Source organism: Elgaria multicarinata, chromosome 11, assembly GCF_023053635.1.
Source record: "Elgaria multicarinata webbii isolate HBS135686 ecotype San Diego chromosome 11, rElgMul1.1.pri, whole genome shotgun sequence".
NCBI classification, from domain to species: Eukaryota; Metazoa; Chordata; class Lepidosauria; order Squamata; family Anguidae; genus Elgaria; species Elgaria multicarinata.
The window spans coordinates 24,505,660-24,527,576 of record NC_086181.1 but is presented as its reverse complement, the minus strand read 5'-3'; the positions used below and the strand labels follow the sequence as shown (position 1 = coordinate 24,527,576).

The window sequence follows — 21,917 nt, the reverse complement described above, 5'->3', positions numbered from 1 at the left end:
ACGGATTGTTACTTTTTATTTGCCTTAAATTGTAATGTTTATCTGAGACAAAGGCAAATAAACATGTTGACAGAATCCTCTGTCATTCCAAGGCCGTAGCTAGACCTAAGGTTTATCCCAGGATCATCCCAGGTTCGTACCTGCCTGAGCGCTGGATGCCCTGTGTGGCACTTAGATAAACAGGTTTGACTCCAGGACAATCCTGGGAAAAACCTTAGGTCTAGCTACGGCCCAAGTCTGTTTCTGTCAGCACATCCTGTAACACTTTTTCCATCTAGTTTCTTGAGGCTTGAATATAATATAATATAATATAATATAATATAATATAATATAATATAATATAATATAATCCATTCTCCTAAAGATGGCAAAATAGGAAAGTGCCTTGTAACTCTTTGTGTAATATCATGAAGTGTTGTGCTTTTCATGCCAAAAATATCCAAAGTGAATAGCAATAACATGTAAGTAAGATTTAGTCAGTCATATTAACCTTCATTAGACTTGAAGTTGAACTGTTTTCTGTGAGGGACTTTTTATTATTTACCTGTATTTTATTTGTCCCACGTACATTATGGTGGGACATGGGAGAGGGCTTTCTCTGTTGTGGCACCCCAGTTGTGGAATACCCTTCCCTTGGAAGTCCAAAAGGCATCGACACTGGCTTCATTTCAGTTCCAAGAAAAAGCATGGCTCTTCATCAAAGCCTTTGAGGGCTAAATTCTCCATGGTCACACATAGTTGTAATTGTTTTAGTTGTTTTTATTGATTTTAAAAAAAATCTACACTTTTTAATTTCTTAACTATTTGATACTTTTTAAGCTGAATATATTTATGTTTACATTGTCCTGATTTTATGTGTACACTCCCCTAAGATCCCAGTGATATAGGGTGGGATACAAATTTTTCAATAAATAAATAAAATATGTATAAAATAATTTTATTTTAGTAACTGACATTTTATGCATCATGCATATATGATTAAATATTTCTATGTATATATTTGATTTACTGTGTTGTTACCTGTGGTTTTAACAATAAACTACTACTCTGCAAAAATTAGCTGGGCTGAACCCCCAGAATGATGCAACAAGAGGTTCACTTACTTCTGTTTAGAAGGGAGCAGGGACGAATAAGTGTGGTGACCAAGGCTGACCAATGGACTTTTGGTTAGCCTTGCGCTTGGTTGCCTGTGATGCGGTGAGCACCCGAGAACCTGCAAGGGCTGACACACTTTGGACGGGGAGCAAACCTACCTTCAGATTCATTTCTGAATCGATGCAGCCCAATCCTGAAGCACCCTGAGTCAAAATAGTGCTAGTTTGTAGGCTCTGAAGTGCTCTCCAGGGTGTATCTGTGCTGTGTGCATGTAGAGCCCTAATTAATATAAAACCTTTTGGATATTTAGAAAAGGACTGGTTTTCATTCACAAAGACTATCATGGAAAACTATGGAATTTCTATAATGTATCATTAGGGTTCACAAACTTTTTCTCAACATTGTAAGTAGGTGGATTTGCATCACTAAGGTTGAACACTATCTCATATTTCGTTTAATAGAAGGAAGTTTATCTGGGAATTTCAGCAAAAAGCAGATATTGATAAATACTGATAAATACTATCCAAACACCACTGTGAGCTTGTCCCAACTACCCTAAATGTTAGGGGTGTGCACGGACCCCACGCTCTGCTCTGCGGACCGATCCGAAAATTTTGGATCGGCCCACTTTGCTCCGCGCCGCTCCGCCCATACTCCGCTCCTCTTCGCCATGGAGCTCCGGCTCCAAATCGGAGCTCCGCAGCAGAGGGGAGTGGCTCCAGGTAAGGCCCCATCCCTCCTCTCCCTTACGTTCAGAGACCAAGGGGGAGGGGGGCCTTACCTGCGTCCGTCCGCGGTCCCTCGGCTTCTTCAATTGAGCCCGTGGCTCAACCAGGAAGTCTGGGCTGCAAGTGCGGCCTAGACTTCCTGGTTGAGCTGTGGGCTCAATTGAAGAAGCCGAGAGACCGTGGACGGAGGCAGGTAAGGGAGAGGAGGGCGGGGGGTTACAGGGCCCTGCCGCCGTCACCACATGGGTGACAGCGACAGTGGCAGAGCCTGGTAAACCCCACTTACCTTTCTGGCGGAGCTCTGGATCGAGGCGAAGGATCTGCCTTCACCTCTATCGTCTTCGCCACGCTCCCAATCCTCTTCGCCGCCGCCTTAAGGGTAGGCGAAGCCCCCCGCTCCGCTCCTGCTTCTCCGGTTCGAGGAGAAGCGGAGCACATCCCTACTAAATGTGTTCCCTTCTCCATTCCTTCTGTTTCATGGTTTATGGTTCAGACTCTCTGGGTTCATGTACACCATGCAGGATATTGCACTATGAAATATCCTTACTTTCAAGTAAGAAAGTTGTATATAAAAAGCAGGAGCCACACTGCTTCTTTATATTGGTAGGCACCACTACAAATGACAATGAACAATGAACTCTATCTTGAACAGTGGAAAGATCCCTGATTCATGGCAGAGTGCATATATAACACTTATATCAAAGGAAGGACAAGACCCAACTATTACTTAAGAACTATAGACCAATATTGTTATTTAATAATGACTATAAACTATTTGCAGAAATTTTGGCAGAAAGGCTTAAAAAAAATATTACAATACCTCATTCATGAATTTCAAAGTGACTTTCTACCAAAAAAAATCTGAGGGATAATGTAAGAGTGCTGTTAAATGTGGAGGAATACCTGGAAAAACATTCAGAAAAACAAGCAGCATTTATTTTTTTTGGACACAGAGAAAGCGTTTTTGGACACTTAACTGGAATTTCCTGTTTAAGACACTGGAAGTATTTGACTTTGGGGATAATTTTATAAAATGGATGAAATCCATTTATAATTTACAGAAAGCTCAAGTAATCATTAATAGAGATTTTACAGGTTCGTGTGATATACAAAGCAGGACAAGACTGGCTCCTACACTATACTCCTTTCGTCGCCAGTTGAAGACCTTTTTATTCTCTCAGTATTTTAATATTTAATTTTAACTTAAATTTAAATTTTACTGCTTTAACTCTGTATTTTAATTTTATATCAATTTTGCTGCGTGGTTTTTATTCTGGTTGTGCTTTTTATATTGTATTTTGTATTTGTGCTTTTAACCTGTTGGTTGTCTTACTATGGTTTTAATTTTTGTGAACTGCCCAGAGAGCTTCGGCTATTGGGCGGTATAAAAATGTAATAAAATAAATAAATAAATAAATAAATAAATAAATAAGACAGGGTTGTCCACTGTCGCCCCTGCTGTTTATTCTGGTGTTGGAAGTCTTGAATTGAGACATAAGACAAGAGGAACTAATTGGTGGAATAAACATTAATAAAGAAACCTATAAATTGAGGGTGTTTGCAGATGATCTGGTCCTTACCCTGGAAGTTCCCTTAAAAGGATTTGAGACCTTGATGAGTAAGCTGAAAGAGTTTGGAGCAGTAGTGAGCTTCAAGCTCAATAAGCAGAAGACAAAAATATTAACTAAGAATATGAAACCCCAAGAACAAAGAACATTGATAGAGAAGACAGGTTTTAAAATTGAGAAGAAGGTAAAGTATTTGGAAATTGTCCTGACAAATATGAATAGTATGTTATTTCATAGTAATTATTTTAAAGTCTGGAACGATGTCAAAAATGACCTAGCAAAATGGGATAAGGTTTGAATGTCTCTTTTGGGAAGAATTGCCACTATAAAAATGAATGCATTGCCAAGAATGTTATTTCTATTCCAAACAGTGCCTATTGTAACAGGGGATTTACCATTTAAGTGGTGGCATAGAGATTTATCTAGATTTATATGGCAAGGGGGGGGGGAAACAAGAGTTAAACTTAAAACACTACAGGATGCCAAAGAAAGAGGAGGTCTGGGGTTACCAGATCTGAAATTGTATTTCAATGCCTGTTGCTTGGTTTGGGTGAAAGAATGGGTCCTGTTCGAACACAGATGATTATTGGAGCCTGAAGACTATGAATTGAGGTATGGGTGGCATGGCAACCTGTGGTATGAGAAAGCTACGGTCAATGTAAAATTTAATAATCACTATGTCAGACATGCAATTCTAAGTGTATGGAAAAAATATAAACCTAGACTCTGTCAGAAAACACCAATGTGGGTATCAGCCCAGGAGGCCTACCATAGAAGAGAAATGTCCAGTGGGCACAAATGGTTGAGGTACAGCGATTTACTTGAATTGTTACAAGGAGAGTACAAATTAAAAACAAGGGAAGGGTTGTTAAAAGAGGGTCATATATGGTTTTCTTACCTATAAATTGCTGAAAGGTTTAAAAGGTATATAAAAGATTGTGGTTTTTAACAAACAAAATCAATATTTGAAGTAGCACTATGTACCAATGATGAACATGTTATCTCTAAGGTTTATAAATTATTGTTAAAGCTTGAGACAGAGAGTGAACAAGCAAGGGATTGTATGACAAAATGGGCCCCAAAATTTTGGGCACAACGTACCAATGGAACTATGGAGAAATATGTGGGTAAAAGGTTTAAAATATACATTAAGTACCAGACTTAAATAGAAGTTTCATAAAATGATGTATAGATGGTATATGTCTCCCTCAAAATTAGCCAAAATGTATGAGGGTGCCTTGGGAGACTATTGGAAATGTGAAGAACAAGAGGGAACCTTGTGGTGGTCCTGTAAAAAACAAAAATCCTTTTGGACCCAGATTCATTTGTTAATGCAAAAAAATAGGAACACTATTTTTGTATATGACAACAGCTGCTAGACTCCCCTATGCGCAAAACTGGGGGGGGGGGGGGAAGTACCATCAATGAAGGAATGGCTATTGAAGGTTTTGTAGTTGGCAGAGATGGCCAAACTTATGGTGTTAGTAAGAGAAAAATTGACAGCTTCGTTTGTATTGGACTGGAAACCTCTGATAGAATATTTGCAAGAGTTGGAAAAATGATTTATATGTCTGTGGATTCAATATATAATGTCGGTGGACTTTGTACACAATACTCGGCTGGCTAGAGTGAAGTAAGAATGATATAATGTTACTGTATTTAGGGAACTAACTAGTAAGAACAGATAGCCCATGTGTCTGACATGAAGAATGCCTTAAATGTAATATGGCCTTGTATGTTTTGTATGTGTGCTTTTATAAGTAGTGTTGTCTTGTTTGTTAAGTTTTGTCTTTTATTGTAGAAAACAACAAAATTGTTGAAATGAGAAAAAAAGAACCATTGTAAAGGAGAGCTAAGCCTTGAAGCTGCCCATCAGCAGTACCTGGACAGTAGTCAGAACAAGGCACACAGCTCACCTGGTCCCAGTCATCCACAGTATTGTGAGCTGTAGGGCCTGTTCGGATGACACTTCAAGCTCTGTGGTTAGCAAAACTGTGGTCCTCTGGGGTTAGCACTAACCACAAGCCATGCTGCCGCACACAGCACTTTCAGCCATGGATAGTGCTGCTGTCCCTGCTGCAGACGTTTCAACTGTGGTTAGTGAGTGAGCAGGGTTTAGCAAAATGCATTTCACAAGACACATGAAACCTTCCTGACTAGCCAAAAAGCTTCAACCAGCACAGTTTAAAGTGTCTTCTGAACAGGCTCAAACTGTATTTATATTTAAATTATATTTTTTACATATATTTTTCATTTTTACATCCAAATTAGCATGTGCAAATTGTAAACATATTGCTGACTGCTTTTGTCCTTTTTGTCTTTCTTTAGCTGAGGCATTACCTCTTCCCCACACACACAAGTGGCCACCCTCCCTATGAATAAGACTTAGCATTAGTGGATCAGATGAATGATCTTTGTATGGAGATTAAGAAAAGTGTGCTTTCTTCTTAACTTCCATATCAGGGCTGAAGGTTTCTTCCAGGTTCTCAGTATACTGTAATCCCATGTGTGTCCTCTTTTTCTAAAAGGGCAAAAGATGAGGCCTAACAAATACACTTTCTTCAATTAATCAATTATTCTAATAAGCATGGTAGACCACAGTGCACTACTATCTAGGGAGATGACTTTGAAATCAGTAATTATCTCAAATTCAAAGACCAATGCCTGAACATGCCAATTCCATATGGATTTTCTGAGGCCACATTCACAATCAATAACAAAGTTTGACCATTTCTACATAATATCCCTGATCTGTTGAAAACAGATTAAGGGACTGATGACATTCTGATCTTCCACTTTAGCAGAAGTGGCTAGCGATGTTCAGGGATTTCATTTGCTCCATGTTTGTAAGTAAATGAGGCTAATACATGGAAGTGAGTGTGATTATCCTTAGAATTATGCACTTTCTGAATGCTGTGATGCAGTTCTTGGCTGGCAAATGCATACAAACTATGGCCTCTCCTGGACAGGGATAGCATGACCACGGTGGTACAGGCATTGGTAATCTCAAGATTGGATTACTGCAATGCGCTCTATGTGGGGCTGCCCTTGAAGCTGCTCCGGAAGCTGGAGCTAGTGCAGAATGCTGCAGCTCGGCTGTTGTCTGGGGCTGCCCCTTTCCAGCATGTAACTCCTCTGCTGAGGGAACTGCACTGGCTGCCTATTCGCTACCGGGCCAGGTTTAAGGTTTTTGTACTTGTATACAAAGCCCTAAACAACTTGGGACCAGGATACCTGAGAGAGCGCCTTCTCCCTTACCAACCTGCCCGGTCACTGAGGTCATCCGAGGGCTTGCTCCTGGTGTTTCCACATAGATCCATCCTCCGATTGGAATCCACCAGGGGAAGAGCCTTCAGTGTGGTGGCGCCCCTCCTGTGGAATTCCCTGCCTCTGGAGGTCAGGCAGGCTCCAAACTTGTACTTCTTTCGGCGCCTCCTGAAAACAACTTTATTCCAACAAGCCTTTCTTTAACATCAGCCTCGGATTTCTGGTTTGTTTGTTTGTTTGTTTTCGCTTCTTTTTAAATTTTGTTTTAACTGTTTTATTTTGTTTTTATTTTCATTTTACCTTGTACACCGCTCCGAAATTTTTCAATGGGGAGCGGTATATAAATATTCTAAATAAATAAATATATAAATATGCATATTTTAGGAGGAAACCACATAGAAAAATGTGTTCTTTAGTGGAAGATGATACAAAAACATAGCATTTTTTGAAACAGGGATACAAAGATGTATATTTTTCGGAAAATGTCCAATGTATAAGTTTTCTTTTCTCTTTTTTTCTTTAAATCGTAACCTGGTGCAGAGATTGGATGGAAGAGATTTAAGATTGAAGAAACACAAAACCCGCCCAACAGGAAACAGACTGAGCCATCCATCCACACTGGTGACTGATACTGAGCTAGTGAGATAGATAGAGACTGGGCACACTGTTTTAAATTGATGTACGCCATGGAAAATATATTTCTATTCCAAGTATTTTTTTGCTGGCTGCTGCAGCTGGCTCAGACTGAGTGCAAGGACTATTCTGCAACTTGCACCACTAATGATCTCTTCCAGATTCCATACACGTATTGTAAAATAGGTGACATAACCATTGGTGAGATAAGTACCCAGTTTGACTTCTTGTTTGAAACAATGTCCTTCAATGAACACCCCAAAACCAAGCTTGGAGATGAACTCATGTAAGGAAATAATTTGTTGTTCATAATATGCACTAGATCAGGTCATAACCAGTATAATAGGTCAACTATTCTTCCATCTAGCACAATAATGTCTGTCTTGACTGATAGTGGCTCTCCATGGTCTCCGCAAGATATTTTTCAGAGCTTTTATCCTGTTCACTCCATTTACCAATATGTTTGGTATAAAAATCATGGGCTTTACCTATAATGTTGCCCACACTCACCAGTGCAGTTAGTAAGACAACATACAAGTTGTTGGGTTTTATGTTGTTGTTGCGGCTGCTGCTGCTGTTGTTTTAGAAAGACATTTAGGCTTGTCTTTTGTTTATTGAGAACACATTTAGCCTTGTCTGTTGTCTCATATTTATATATGAAGGTACATGCATTTAATCCTAACCACCCATATACCTAAATGATATGCTCCGTTGTATAGTTTTATGACCTGACAGTTTTATAGTGGTCTACACATATGAACATATCACTATATATGTACCTATCTCAACCATAATGCAATTCTTCCTTCAGCTCAATGACAAAAAACTACCAGCATGTCTGTTCGTTGATATTTGCTGTGAAGCAGATCAATGAGAACTCCAAGATCTTACCAAATGTCAGCCTGGGGTTCCACATCTATGACAATTACTTAAGTGCAAGGATGACTCATCAGAACACCTTGAAGCTGCTATCTGCCCAGGACAGGATTGTCCCCAATTACAACTGTGACAGCAAAAATCATCTGATAGCTGTCATTGGAGGATTTGACTCTGAAATCTCTCTTCACATGGCTACTATCTTAAGCACGTACAAGATTCTGCAGGTACTATGAATAAATGGGCCATGGAATTTTCCATTCGGGGCATATCTACCATTCTAGTTGTAGTAGTTTAGTTCATTGTTGTAACCACAGATCATACCATAGTTACTCAAAATATGCATTTTAAAATAATAAAGGCTATATACATCGTACATCAAACAACAGCAATTAGTTACTAAAGAGCAAATAAAAATAACTAAAAAATTAATGAATGTCTAACTGTGATTGTACGTATAATGAGAGCCATCATTATTAAACCTAATCTGAAACTACATTTCATCACAGTAGCTACCTGAAATAAAGCATGAGGACTTGGAATATATGTTTCCTGCATTGTTAAAAAAAATCCACATCTTCTTTGTTTGTTTGTTAGATTGCGTACTGTGTATTAGCACCAGCAATGAATGATAAACACAACCTCCCTTCATTCTACAGGATGGTTCCCAGTGAAGCATTTCAGTACAGAGGGATTGTTCACCTCCTTCTGCATTTCCAGTGGGTGTGGGCTGGGATCATTGCGTCTGATGATGATAAAGGAGAACAGTTTCTGCTAGCATTGCTTCCAATGCTTTTCCAACATGGAATCTGCACAGCTCTCATTAAAAAAACAATAACCCTCACTGATGTTTTAGAAAACATGCAGTCATTACAACCCCTCATTGACATGACTTCATCACTGATCAACTCCAGTGTAAATGTATTTGTTGTAAATGGAGACCAGATAACCATGTCTTGTTTGAAATGGATGATATATATTTATGGAACTGTAGGAGGCCATATCCAGCTATCTTTAGGTAAAATGTGGATTATGACAGCCCACTGGGATTTCTCAACAGAGACATTTCACAGGGATTTTGATACATATGTCTTCCATGGTGCCTTGTCTTTGGCAGTACGCTCAAATGAAGTACTGGGGTTTAGGGAATTTCTGCAGCAGCTGAATCCTAACTTGCCAAAAGGAGATGAGTTTATCCAGATCTTTTGGGAACAGGCATTCAATTGCCTGTTTTCTGATTCAAATGAAGACAATGAGGACTCAAATACTTGTACTGGCCAAGAGAAACTGGAGAACCTCCCTGCAACTCTTTTTGAAATGCGCATGACTGGCCAAAGCTACAGCATCTACAATGCAGCCTATGCCATAGCACATGCTTTACAGAAGATGTTGTCATCTACAACTAAACTAAGACCAACAATGGATCACAGTCGAAAGGGTCCTCCAAATTTGCAACATTGGCAGGTAATGTTTCAAATATGAGTCATGATAGCTCTTGATTCAGGGGGGATCCCAAGACATCCAGATTTCCACACAACAATCCCTTTGAGGAAAATAATTGGGCAACAGTTATAGATTTAGTCCTATATTTAGATGCAAACTGCCGTGATTGATTAAAATGTAGATTGGAAGAATAAAGCTGCAACAAAGATTAATGTTTTTTGTAAAAAGCTTTTGGATGTATTAATATGGTTATCAACTAAAGAAACCTGGAGATATACAGAGGACATTATTTTGTTATTATATAGATTTAGTTCTCATTCATTCTAGATTTAATCACCAAGGGCAATTTAGTTTCAATTCTATATCCACTTTTGCTCAAAGTTATTGACTTATATCCACTTTTGCAGGAGTAAGCCCCACTGAATTCAATGTAACTTTCTATTGTATAGACAGCACAAGATTGTGCTGCTAGGTGATTTTAATCCATCGGTTGCTGATGTTATGCAAGGAATGGATTTAAGTTAAACAAATAAACAGTTTTTATCAAGTAGCACAGAATATGGGAAGGTGTTCTCAATCTTCTGTATTTGAGAATTCACAAAATTATACATTTGTATTGAATCAGTGAGGGAGGTACAAGAACAATTGAATGAGTTAACGTGGGTTGTCTATATATTGATTCAATCATCAACAAAACTGTTTGTTTAAAAAACCAGAAGTTAAGACTATCTTATGTTGGTCAAAACTTCACAAAGCCAGGAAATTAGAAGCAAAGGCAGATGTCTTATATGATGTGCCCATGATCAACCATGATGTTTTGCAAAGTTACGAATTGTGCTTGCTTCCAATTTACCCCCCATGCATCCACACTTTTCCTGGGTCTTTTTCTAGGAACTTTCATAGGCTTTTATTAGCAAGTAAAATATTTTAAAATAAGTAAACTGTTTTTTATTTTATTTTATTTTTTAAAAAGCAATTCCATTTCATCAACTGCAATAGGAAATTCACCAGCAGATCCCATTAGCATGCCATCTCTCTTGACTATGGTCCAAACACAAGCTCCAAATACAGGCGAGGCAGGCAACACAACACAACATACACAGCCACTTATATTGGGAACCATGCCCCCATGGGGATGGTACCCATGGTTCTCAAGTTTAGGATGGCCTTATGCAGGCATGGTGGATGGGCCAATGCCTGGCAATCTGCAGGTGGTCACTGCATCAAACCAGCCAACAGCCGGGGCTCCAGCTCAGACTTCTGTACTTGGGACAGAAACAACAGGCTTCACCCCTTCACAAGGGACATTGCTAACTAATAACAACACAGCTACAATATTCAACAGCCAACCTCAGTTAGGCAGTGTAACTGGTGGTGGAAGCATGGCTGTACCACCCAACACAGGTGCGGTGACCACCCGGTCCCAGTTGCTCTCCATAGCAACAGCATGTGCTTCAGTTTGGCAGGGCCTGGTTGGCACCCCTGTGGCTAGCAGGAATGAATTGCCACAGCCTGTCAGGGATCCCTATGCAGGGGGCAATTGGGAGGCCATCCCAATGGGGATTACTTCTGCTCCTTTAAGGTATCACCTCTTACTTGCTGCCTTGGGGATTTGCCTAGTCTGTGGAACCTTCCAACTGCCTCCTAGCTGACTCAGGCTCCCAGCACAGAACCATCTCACCCTCAGCTGCAATGTCTTTTTGGGACTGGGAGCTTAAGAGGCAGGCTCCTTTGGGGGCGGGTCCTGTCCCCTTGTTTGTTTGTATTGTTTTGTTTTCTCCCCCTACTGACTTATAATTTTGTTGTGAATTTTAAACTTTTTTTTTTACATTCCCCCCACTGTGTTTTAAAATGTATTTTTTGAACTTTTTAATACCGCCTTGAGGCCTAGTATTGGGCAAAAGGAGGGATAATAATAATAATAATAATAATAATAATAATAATAATAATAATAACAACAACAACAACAACAACAACAACAAGAGAGAGGATACTGAAGGGAGATTACATTAATGTCTTTTTCATTGCTCTTCCGTGAACCAGAAAACAAGGAAGAGGACAAAGCCAGTGAAAAAGAATTTGAAAAACTGAGGGAAAAAGAAGTAACTGGGATATGGGCTAACTGGCTTCCCATTTTCTTCATATTCATGGGAATTTTTCAAAAGTGATTCTCTGAGTGAGGTTGCATTCTCAGCAAATACCTCAATATGATTTATCAAGCATATAGGAAATATGAGGGCAGAGCCTGGCTGGCATATGATGAGTCTGCCTGCGGGCTTCCTTTGATCACTCTCTTAGATGGGATGTCAAAGTCCATGATCTCGTTTCAGTTGATGATGCTAGCCAGTGAGAGCAGACAGTGGACACATTTTGGCTTGGCACCAACCCACAACCACACTCAAAGGGAATATGCAATACCATCTGCCTTGCTGAGAATACAGTGCATGGGGCAATTGTACCTTCATAATGTGTCATTACTGCCACAAGTGCCCTATATGTGGCAACCAGCAACCAGCCTCCACATGCCCTAGGACCAGAGGAGAGGGGGAACAGGCTGAGATTGCCAAGGGGGCAGGAATTAGGATTGAGCCTTTAAGGCACATCTTGGTGCTTTATCCAAAATGAGCTGATGTGCAATACCAGGAACTGTACTTTTCTGAAGGTTTCTACATCCCCTTTATAGGTCCATGCCAAGCCTCCTACGCAAGAAATCAGAAATCAATCTTTGTCATTGAGCACTTGGCCTGTGAAAAGATTGATAAAGAGGTGGTAGGTGGAAGGATGATAGGCCCATTTTCCATGCCTCCTCTAGCTAGTCTCAGTGTATCTGCTTTGGCAATAGCACCCCAAGAAAACACCTGGGGAACACAGGTTTATACATAACCTGTCTTTCCCAAAAGGGAGGATCAGTCAATGATTCCATCCTGAATCATCTCTGTTCTGTCCAATGGACCTCCTTCAATGTGGCAGTGACAATGGTGCACAGAAACGGTTGCGGTGCTTTTATGGGCAAAAGTGATAACAAATCAGCTTGTTGCATTTTTCCCATCAACCCTGCAGATTTTGATTTGTCTTCTCTTTCAAGAGGCAGTTATAGATAGAGAACTTACTCACCATGGGATGTACCATTTCATGTGCCATGTCTGAGAAGTTCAGCTCATTCCTCAAATGGGCATTGCAGGTGAGGACACAATTGCAGGATTCAGTACATTATATGGACAATTTCCTGTTTTCACATCCCAACAATACCACACAATGTGCTTACATGCTGAGTGAGTTTCAGGCTTTAACAGAAGAGCTGGGTGATCCACTAGCACAGGAAAAAACTGAAGGGCCTCTTTGTGCCATTAAGTTCCTAGGTATCGTTGGAATCCCAGCTACAGTGCTCTAGACTGGAGGCCTTAAGGAATAAATTAGTATCAATTATTAGAGCCAGGAAGGTTACATTGCTCCAGCTGCAATCCATAGTAGGTCACCCTAATTTTGCCTGGAGAGTAATCTCAACTGGTCAAGCTTTTCTCCAGCACTTATGTAGTGCCATGGAAGGCAATTGCCTTCACAACACACTCAGCTCACCTGCGTATGTGGAGGCTGTTGCGGGTGAGGGTGGGGTGATGAGGCAGTATGGACAACAGCTGTTTGCTGCTTCTGTTGGGGTTAAAGAGCATAGAATCAGACTCACCCCTTCCTGCTGCCTCTTCATTCAGTGGCTCCCTCCCTCCCTGTAGGCAGTGTGAGTTCGCTAGTCGTTCAGTGGCCAAGTAGCAATTTTTTGCTCTTAATCACCTTCTGTTTATGAGGGGTGTTGTTGTTCTTTTGTTTGTTTGTTTTTGCCTACAAAAACACTGCAAAACAGGCAGAAGTATTAAACAGGTTAATCTGGATCATATGTTTTGGCCACAATTCTTAGTAAGCAGGTAGGTAAGGGCATCTGGAGCAGGATAGGGTAGGTGAGCATTCAGAGGCACTGTTATGGGGATAGGTAATGCCTGAGGGAGCCCAGCTGTGAGTTTTACAGCTTCAGCTGGTGGGATAAGGATTACCTTTCAGGCCAACATTTCTCACCCACTTAGAGCTTCACAGCATGAGGAAGGGTGACACCGTAAGGCCTACTTACCCCATAAGGGGCAGCCTGTGATGTGGCGAACTAGGAAGTCCCACATCAAAGGCGGTGAATGTCTCAGGCAAGAAATTAGGTAGATGCCCACCTAGGTTCACCCACTCTGCAGATCCTTAATATAGTAGCCCTATGTAAACTTAATTTCTGTGTCTCAACTTATTATTTCACAAATAAGTAAAAAAAAACTTATCCTGACCCTTTACAGTTAAGATGATGAAATGAGACAAAGGAGTAGATGTATTGGTGACCAAGTGTCACATATAATATAGAGATAACTGGAGTATTTAAAAAACCTTTAATATACTGAGCAAGATAGCTACTTAGTATAATTCAAGTATATATAAACTATATGGTATTACATTAAAACATCAATAGAATCAATAGAGGACATGAACACAATAAAGAACCAAAACTGTGTGATATTACATTAAAACATCAATAGAATCAATAAAGAACAGAAAAACAATAAAGAACCAAATGTGTTTTGACCATGCAAGGTCTTCTTCAGTGGTCTAATAAAATATATATAAACATGAAATGTAGAAAGTTATTCATGAGTTGTCATAGCCACTTCACACTCTAGTCTGTTGTTTTATAAAGGCTCAGTATGGCTCAGGCTTATGGCTTTTGGATAAGCCCTCATATCCCAACTGGTGGGGTGGTTTTTAAATGATAAGGAGCTATTTTATTTATTTAAATTATTTATTTAAGCATTTTTATCCTGCCATTCAGCCAAAAAAGGCTCTCATGGCAGCTTACAAAAATAATTCTTGACAGTCACTGCCCACAGGCTTGCAATCTAAAAGACATGAGACAAATGTAAGGGGATTGGGAGGGAGGAGGAGAGGGAAAAGAGAAGCAAATTCAGGCACTACATTCTTAGTTTCAAAGTTCAGCAGTGACAGTTGGCAGCAAGGGGGAGGGGTCTCTCAGCTGGAGCTGGACCTAGGCGTGATAGAGAGGTGCCTGGCTGCTCCCTTCCACCCTGGAAAACTATTGCATTTTGTGCTGGACTCATTACATAAAGAAAACAGCTCCTTGTCATTTAAAAACCACCCCACCAGTTGGGATATGAGGGCTTATCCAAAAGTCATAAGCCTGAGCCATATTGAGCCTTTATAAAACAACAGACTAGAGTGTGAAGTGGCTATGACAACTCATAAATAACTTTCTACATTTCATGTTTATGTATATTTTATTAGACCACTGAAGAAGACCTTAAATGGTTGAAACACGTTTGGGTCTTTATGGTTTTTCTGCTCTTTCTTGATTCTATTGATGTTTTAATGTAATACCATATATATATATACTTGAATTATACTGAGTAGCTATCTTGCTCAGTATATTAAAGGTTTTTTTAAATACTCCAGTTATCTCTATATTATATGTGACAATTGACAGTGATGCCATCACCAATACATCTACAACTTTCTCACATTTCATCATCTCATTATTTCTTCACCCTCCTTACCCAAAAAAGTAATGCACTATATCTAGATTTAGGACTGCATCAGATTCATACTCATTAAGTGGCAGGGGGAGGGAACAGTATCTTCCAAATGTCATAAGCTTGCATGTCTTCATTAAAAAAGGGGGGGAATAAACACTGTGATTCTGGTTTACCCAGCATCTGACATCTAGGGCCTTGCTAGACCTGCCGGCTTACGCCGGCAGGGAGGCGGGGCCAAGGCGCTCTGAAGTTAGCGCACCTCCCCCAGGCTACCACACACACAACGCGCAGGGACGTTGCATCCCTGCGGCGTCCGCCATTTTAAAAAAATTTTTAAAGGGGCCGGGTGCGGCCCGAAGACTCCGGAGAGGTAAGTGTTTTTTGTGTGTTTTTTTTACGGGGGGGGGGGGGCGGCGAAGGATGGCGGGGGGTGTCAGGGGGTGGCACGGGGGGAGGGCGGGTGCGATCGCACCGCGCACCGCGCGCTGCATGGGCAATGCCTGGCATGGGGCAGCGCACCGCCCCATGCCAGGCATTGCCCGCACCGCGCGATCGCACCCGCATTTGCACCCTCCCTCCCCCCGTGCCACCCCCCTGCCACCCCCCCCCACCATCCTTCGCCCCCCCGCCGATGGGCACAGCAGTCCGCAGCTTTTCGTGGCTCCTCGCGAGTAAGCGAGGAGCCGCAAAAAGCCGCAGAAGTCCCTAGACGTTCCCCAGCTCCAGCCTGAGGCCAGAGCTGGGGAAAAGGCGCACCATAAGCGACTTCGCTTATGGCTGGTAAGACCAGGCCTCAGCGCGGCCTGTCTGCGGATTCCCCTGTGCGTCATCTGGACGCACAGCAGGGAAGCCGGGTCAGAATGCGCGCTAAGGACTCGTCTAGGAAGGCCCCTAGTCTGCTTATAACTGCATTCAGAAACAACAAGAAATTAGAAAACCATGTTCCAAAGCCATTCTATTAAGTTCAGAGAAGGAAAATATTGAACTAATTTATTCTCTCAAATAAAGTCATTGTTACTGAATAGTTATTGAATAGGTTAAAAAAAATCTCAGATATAATTATTTGTGTACTGACCAGTGTTTAGAGTAATCACATCAATAATATTGTTTTGTGTCCCCCTCCCCTCTTGATGAAGATACTGGCCCTGTTTACACATAAGCAATGATGGGACAGCATTTTGTGTTGACCATGATGGTTTGGTGTGTCATGTGAATGACATTTTTTCCTCTTAACTATGGTGGCTACATAACCATGGTTTAACCATACTCACTAACCACTTGCTGCGAAAGGGTTAGCACCCTGACCAAGGCTTAGGCCTTAGCTAGACCAGGCTATCTCCCAGGGTGAACTCGGGATCGTCCCTATGCATCCACATGACTCACAAGGGGTCCCAGGATCAGGGAGGGATCATCCTTCCCTTGCCCTGTGAAATAGCCCTCCACTTTTGGCCCGCTTTTTCCACGGTCGGCAAAATGTGTGGCCCGCTGCCACGGCTTGACCTGGCTTTGCACAATTACTTGCGAGGAGCCAGGAGTGCTGCACCCATCGGGATTAGGGGGGAGGGGGGGAAATGAATTTTTTTAAAAAAAAAATCACTTATCTTCAGCGCACCAGCATTCATGCACTGCTGTCACTTTACAAATATTTTTAAAATGGGGGCCTAACGCCTCTCTTCCTGAGGTCATCGCACCTTATGTGTAAACAGGGGAGAGATCTTGCATTAATCCCAATGCGAGATCTCCCCTCCTCTCTCCTGGAACAAAAGGTAGGTCTAGCTAAGGCCTTAGTGTGTTGTCTGAATAGCTCCCCCCACCCATGGTTAAGGAAGCACTGCCTTAGATCTCTGCAGCAAGATTGTCCAAAACACTACTGCTGGTCCTGCCAGCCTTTGAGATCATCATGGTTGAGATCTGCCTAGCAGCACATGATTATGCAGCCTAGTACCCACCCTTCCCACCTGTACCATGCACTTGGAAAAGTGCACAGATAACAATGAAATCACCCATGGTTTCAATCACAATGAAACTACCTTGCATGCAGTTTGCTGTTCTGCCATCACTTACTTGCCCATGTTCCACTACCTGGGCTCTGCCATTCAGCCCTGAAATCTTGCATACATGGCCACTTTATGGCCACCATTTGCATAAGGTGTCCTTTACAGGAAACAAGACGCCTCCATTTCTATGCAAAATGGCAGGTCGCTGATGAGTCGAGCACCCATGGACTGCTGAGCAGCTCACCCAGGGAGTGGAACAGGGATGGGTAAGTGGTGACAATTCACACTTGAGATTCTGGGACCCCTGGCAAGGGGTATCCATTGGACTGCACTACCCCTCAGACTCCTGTGATATCTCTAGAACCTCTACCCAAGGTTTTCCAAGCAGTTATAAAAGAGCACCTAATCCCTCACCTTGCAGCAATGTAAGGAGAAGCTGGACATACTCAAGAAGCATAGTTAAAGCAGAGGGTAGTTAGATAGTGGTTGAAGTTCCATGGTTATTGCTGTGGTTCTGTGCACATGTTTGAAGGAGCACTTGGTGTGGTTAGTGCTAACCAGCATGCACTGTGGTTAGTGTAACCTGCCTTCCCTTAGTTCTGTCTGAGCAGGGCCACTCAAATACCACCAATTGGTGAAAAAATGCTTAGTTCAGTGTTTCTTTAAAACTTTGGCTTACCCAATTTTTTAAGAATACTTATAAAGAATTATTATTATTATCATTATTATTATTATTATTATTATTATTATTATTATTATTATTATTATTCACAACCTCTTTGCAATAGCTTTGTTTTCTTCCCTCCACCTAGATACACCCTTTCCTGAGGAGCATCTCATTTAACAACACTGCTGGGGACTTAGTGGCTTTCGACGAGAATCAGGAGTTAGCAGCTGGGTTTGATATTATAAACTGGGTTATTTTCCCAAACAAATCCTTCTTAAGAGTAAAAGTTGGAAGCATGGATCCACAAGCTTTTTTGGGCCAAAGGCTCACTATTAATGAAGAGGCCATCACATGGCCCAGCTCGTTTAATCAGGTGGGTTAGAAATATGGATGCTACATCATTCATGTAATATGTTGGTTGGCACAGAATGAAACTGAAATATACCCAGTCTAGAAACTATCCATTTCAAAGACTGTTGCTATGCACTTCGTGAACCTTCCATTTGTATCACTGGGCACTGGTACAGTGTTGTTTCCATGAGACTGAGGCCATGGCTAGACCCGGCGATATCCCTGTAATCGCCCCGGGATCATGTCACACAGGGCATCCTGGGAGGAGGTAGGGATGATTTTTCTGCAGTCTCGAGATGATCCCAAGACCGCGGAACATGTGGCCAGGCGTCATGGGTTGTCCAGGCTCCTCGCGGCCCCACCCCACTCCTGGCCCCACCCCACCCCAGCCAGGACCTGGGGTGGGGTGGGGGAGTGTGGAATTTTTTATTTTTTAAAAAACTAACTTTTTCCATATGAGCGCTCATGTGCTCTTCTCCAATTGAGAACAAAAAAATGGTGGAGGCGACGACCTCTTCATCCTGGAACATTGTGCAGTGCATGTAGATGAGGGTGACAATCTCACAATCATAAAATAGTTAAACCCCCTCTTCTAGCTATGGCCACAGCTACAAATGAGGAAGTGCCCAGGTTGAATCTCACCTTTGCTATGAACTCATTAGCTCCCCTTTGGGTAGATCAGCCTTCCCCAGCCTGGTCCTCTCCAGAAGTTTTGGACTTCAACTACCATCTCCTCCAGCTAGCATATCCAATTGGGAGGGATATTGGGAGCTTTTGTTTAAATCATGTGGAGAGAATCAGTTGGCGTAGATTATGCATGTTGAACGGCTTGGAACACTTGAAAGTTCAGTGGACATATAAGGGGTAAAGATGATTGAAATGATACCGCATGCAGGACCCTTCTTGAATAAAGCATGCCACTTCTCTGTGTTCCTTTGCTGTGTTGTTGTTGTTGTGCATGAGTATTCCAGGCAACTGGGGCCTTAGCTAGACCTAAGGTTTATCCTGGGATTGTCCTGGAGTCATCCCTGTTCATGTAAATGACACACAGGGGATTCCGGGAGCAGGCAGGGATGACCCCGGGACAAACCTTAGGTCTAGTTAAGGCCCGAGTGGTTGTTGCCACTATTTTGTGTGAGGAAGAGTTGTCTAATGAAAAGAGTAAAAATCTGAAAATCTGGAATACTCTTCCACTCCCACCACTAAATAAGGCTCTGTATTGCATTGCATTTTAAGATCACCTCTGGAATGCTGGAAGGTTGGAACTGGCTTTTCAAAGTGAGTGGCTATGATCTGTCCATCAAATGCGGCACTCCAATCAGTTGCTGAGGCTGCCTGTACCAGAATATGTATCACTGAGCACCTCAGCCACCTCACTTACACAGGACTAAAATGGTCTGGAAATTGTGCGAAAGCATTTTCATGTGACTACTCATGCTTTTGATCAGCAGTTGGAGCCAAGTTCACTTCTTTAGGAGCTCTCCCCATCATCCTAATGTTGGATTCCAAAACCAGCCATGTTAGCAAACTCTGTCACTGGTTTAAAACTAAGGTTGTTGTGTGTCGTGTAATATGATTACTAGTTTTAAAAGTTACTCATGGATTTATGGATTGGATAGGTGGTACCTGTTGCCCTGTGTAATGATAAATGCCATCGAGGTTACAGAAGAAAAAAGATAGAGGGGAAGCCATTTTGCTGCTACAGTTGTGTTCCCTGTCCTGATGGGAAGATTTCAGACCAGACAGGTAGGAGCCATTCTGGGTAGTGATATGAATTATACTTAGCACAATACTTTACAGATATGGAAGGACAACTACATGTCTTCTAACGTTATCTTCATGACCAACATTTCCTGAAAAGAAAACATTTACCAAGATACGCTGATAAATGTCAAAAGAGCAATTCCTGACACAGTCACTTGTGACACTTACAGGTACATTTCGAGGCCAAGTAAGTGTTTTCAACAATTGATCAGATTTTACTTTCATTTCCATCCCTATAAAACACATTTTCTAAGGCAAGTTGGTAAATACACCAAAACCAATATGCAGATGGTATGATGCACATGATACAGCATTCCGGAATATGAAACAAACAACCACAGGTAGCACATTCTGTTTAAAAATTCCAAAATATTTTTTTTAAAAAATAAATTTTGATATTTATTTATTTAGAATATTTATTATTATTATTATTATTATTTATTTATATAGCACCATCAATGTACATGGTGCTGTACAGAGTAAAACAGTAAATAGCAAGACCCTGCCGCATAGGCTTACTCCCCATTGAAAATATTTGGAGTGGTGTACAAGATAAAATGGAAATAAAAACAGAATAAAAAAGTTACAAAAAACACTTTTTAAAAGAAGCAAATACAGAGATTCAAGGCTGTATATTAAAGAAAGGCTTCCTGGAATAAAGATGTTTTCAGGAGGCATCGAAAGGAGTACAAGGTTGGAGACTGCCTGATCTCCTTAGTCTTGTTTTTATGTTCTCAAAATAAGTAGGACTTAAGATAGTCATAATGTAAATACTATTGCTTTCAATGGAATTAAAGCATGTCTGACCTAGTCTAGATCCAACCCATTATGTTTCGAGTTGAACAACCACCATCTTTAATGTTCCACTTCTTTATACTTATCTATCTTATTTTCATTTTCTTATCAAATGGTCCAGATCTGTTCATTTACAGTAGAATAATTTTCATTTAATGATCAAGGCACCAGACTTTTGAAATAGACTGATTCAATTCATAATGTATTTGAAGGGACATGATGATATAATTGGTTTGATACAAAATCTGTTCTGTTTTTTAGACATGGATGGCTGTTTCCAGTGCCAAGAAGATCAATTTCCAAACCAAAGCAGAGACAAATGCCTTGCCAAAAATATAAACTTCCTCTCTTTCATGGAGACATTAGGGATGATATTAGCTTTTTGGGCTCTATTTTTTTCTCTGATTACAATTTTTGTGCTGGGAATTTTTATTAAGTACAAGAACACTCCCATTGTTAAAGCCAACAACTGGTATCTCACCTGTTCTCTGCTCAACTCCCTCTTGCTGTGCTTCCTCTGCTCCTTGCTGTTCATCGGCCAGCCTCAAACACTGACCTGCTATCTAAGACAAATTGCTTTTGGCATCATCTTCTCAGTAGCTATTTCTTGCATATTGGCAAAAACCATCACTGTGGTTCTGGCTTTCATGGCCACCAAGCCAGGATCCAGGATGAGGAAATGGGTGGGGAAAAGATTGGCTAGCTCTATTGTTTTCAGTTGTTCCCTTATCCAAGCCATTATTTGTGCTACTTGGCTATGTGCTGCTCCTCCGTTCCCAAATTTTGACATGCATTCCCTTGCTGAAGAAATCATACTGGAATGCAATGAAGGTTCAGACGTGATGTTTTATTGTGTTTTTGGCTACCTGGGATTTCTGGCCTTTGTCAGCTTTACGGTGGCTTTCCTAGCCAGGAAGTTGCCAGATAGTTTCAATGAAGCCAAGTTTATAACTTTCAGCATGTTTGTATTTTGCAGTGTTTGGTTGTCTTTTATTCCATCGTACCTGAGCACCAAGGGGAAATACATGGTTGCTGTGGAGATCTTCTCCATTTTGGCCTCTAGTTCGGGATTACTAGGTTGTATCTTTTTTCCTAAATGCTACATAATTATCCTGAGGTCTGACTTGAACCACAAAGGCCAGCTAATAAGGAAAAATATTTAA

At 41.2% G+C, this 21,917-nt stretch overlaps 1 protein-coding gene across 1 annotated transcript; it reads left to right on the top strand.

The window, feature by feature from the left end:
• Positions 1-3,437: 3,437 nt before the first annotated feature.
• On the top strand, positions 3,438-21,917 carry LOC134405523 (vomeronasal type-2 receptor 26-like). Its single transcript, XM_063136768.1, has 7 exons — positions 3,438-3,575; positions 7,393-7,577; positions 8,103-8,394; positions 8,765-9,631; positions 17,990-18,217; positions 19,815-19,941; positions 21,016-21,917. Exons 1-7 carry the CDS (start codon positions 3,438-3,440, stop codon positions 21,915-21,917), a joined length of 2,739 nt encoding a protein of 912 aa, XP_062992838.1.